At 49.6% G+C, this 985-nt stretch overlaps 1 protein-coding gene across 1 annotated transcript in view; it reads right to left on the bottom strand.

Annotated features, from left to right (window-relative positions):
- The window catches only part of LOC109644567 (contactin-associated protein-like 5), a 90,868-nt gene extending 90,444 nt beyond the window's left edge, over window positions 1–424 (bottom strand). The window contains exon 1 of the mRNA XM_069532893.1: window positions 202–424. Coding sequence (XP_069388994.1) covers window positions 202–364 — 163 coding nt within the window. The 5' untranslated portion in view covers window positions 365–424. The remainder of the gene's footprint in view (window positions 1–201) is intronic.
- Window positions 425–985: the final 561 nt, after the last annotated feature.

Here is a 985-nt window from a genome sequence, read left to right as displayed (position 1 = left end):
CACAAGGCGAACACGTCAAGTAAACTTCATCTGCTCCGAACAGTCGCTTCAGCCTCCAGCTCCTGCAACAACGGGAGAGGACGGAGCTGGAGGAGGAGCAGGAGGAGCGGCGGCAGCAGCATCCAGGCGTAACAACTCAGCAGCCTCCACTCCGGAGGCAGGAGACAGGAGCTCACAGGTGAGCTCGGGTGAAATACTCACAGTGAGAGGCGGCCGAGGCTCCGCTGAAGACGCTCAGAGTGTAAAGGGAAAACATGTGCAGCAGAAAAACCATCTTCCCAGACGTGGTGTGCTTTATCCGTGCGTCCGCGGAGAGGCAGAGACAGGGCGGATATTCCTCCTCGCTCCTCCGGCGCGGAGGCATAGAAGGATGTGGAGGAGCAACCCGCTTCCACGACGACACTCCCCGACTGAGACACTGCCTCTCTCCCCCCTTTCCTCCCTCCCTCTCGTCCTCCCTCCCTCCCTCCCTCCCTCTCTTCACTGGAAGAACAGGGGCTCTGTGGCGCTGGCACATGCAGCCGCTGCAACACACAGGCAGCAGATCCACAGATATGCAGCTGCAGCTCAGACATGTGAACTTTACACCGACGTCACATCCAATGCACACATGTCACATGTATGTCAGGAGGATGATGAATCAATACATGTATGTGATCCATCGCTGCAGCTCTTCTGTTCGTGTGAAGCAGCTGCTCACTGGGACTTTAACATTTCACTCGTGTTTTGTGCCAAGAAAAGAAAATGTGCAATGTTTTTATCTCACGTTCAAATGTCTTTGTGTTTATTTTGGTTTCATTATCATGATGTAGGCACAGACACACGCAAATAAGACATATGAGCATCAATCATAATGATTATTTATTTTAAATATCTTCCTCTTAACATATTTATGAAATTCTTATTCACTTTTTTATTGCAGTTTAATTTGTGCGCTCCTTCTATCTCACAATAACAATAAAGAAATCCAGTTTGACTCTATTGT

Source organism: Paralichthys olivaceus, chromosome 10 (genome assembly GCF_024713975.1).
Source record: "Paralichthys olivaceus isolate ysfri-2021 chromosome 10, ASM2471397v2, whole genome shotgun sequence".
NCBI lineage: Eukaryota > Metazoa > Chordata > Actinopteri > Pleuronectiformes > Paralichthyidae > Paralichthys > Paralichthys olivaceus.
Note: the sequence above shows the minus strand (reverse complement) of the source record. Positions and strands in the feature narration are given on the sequence as shown.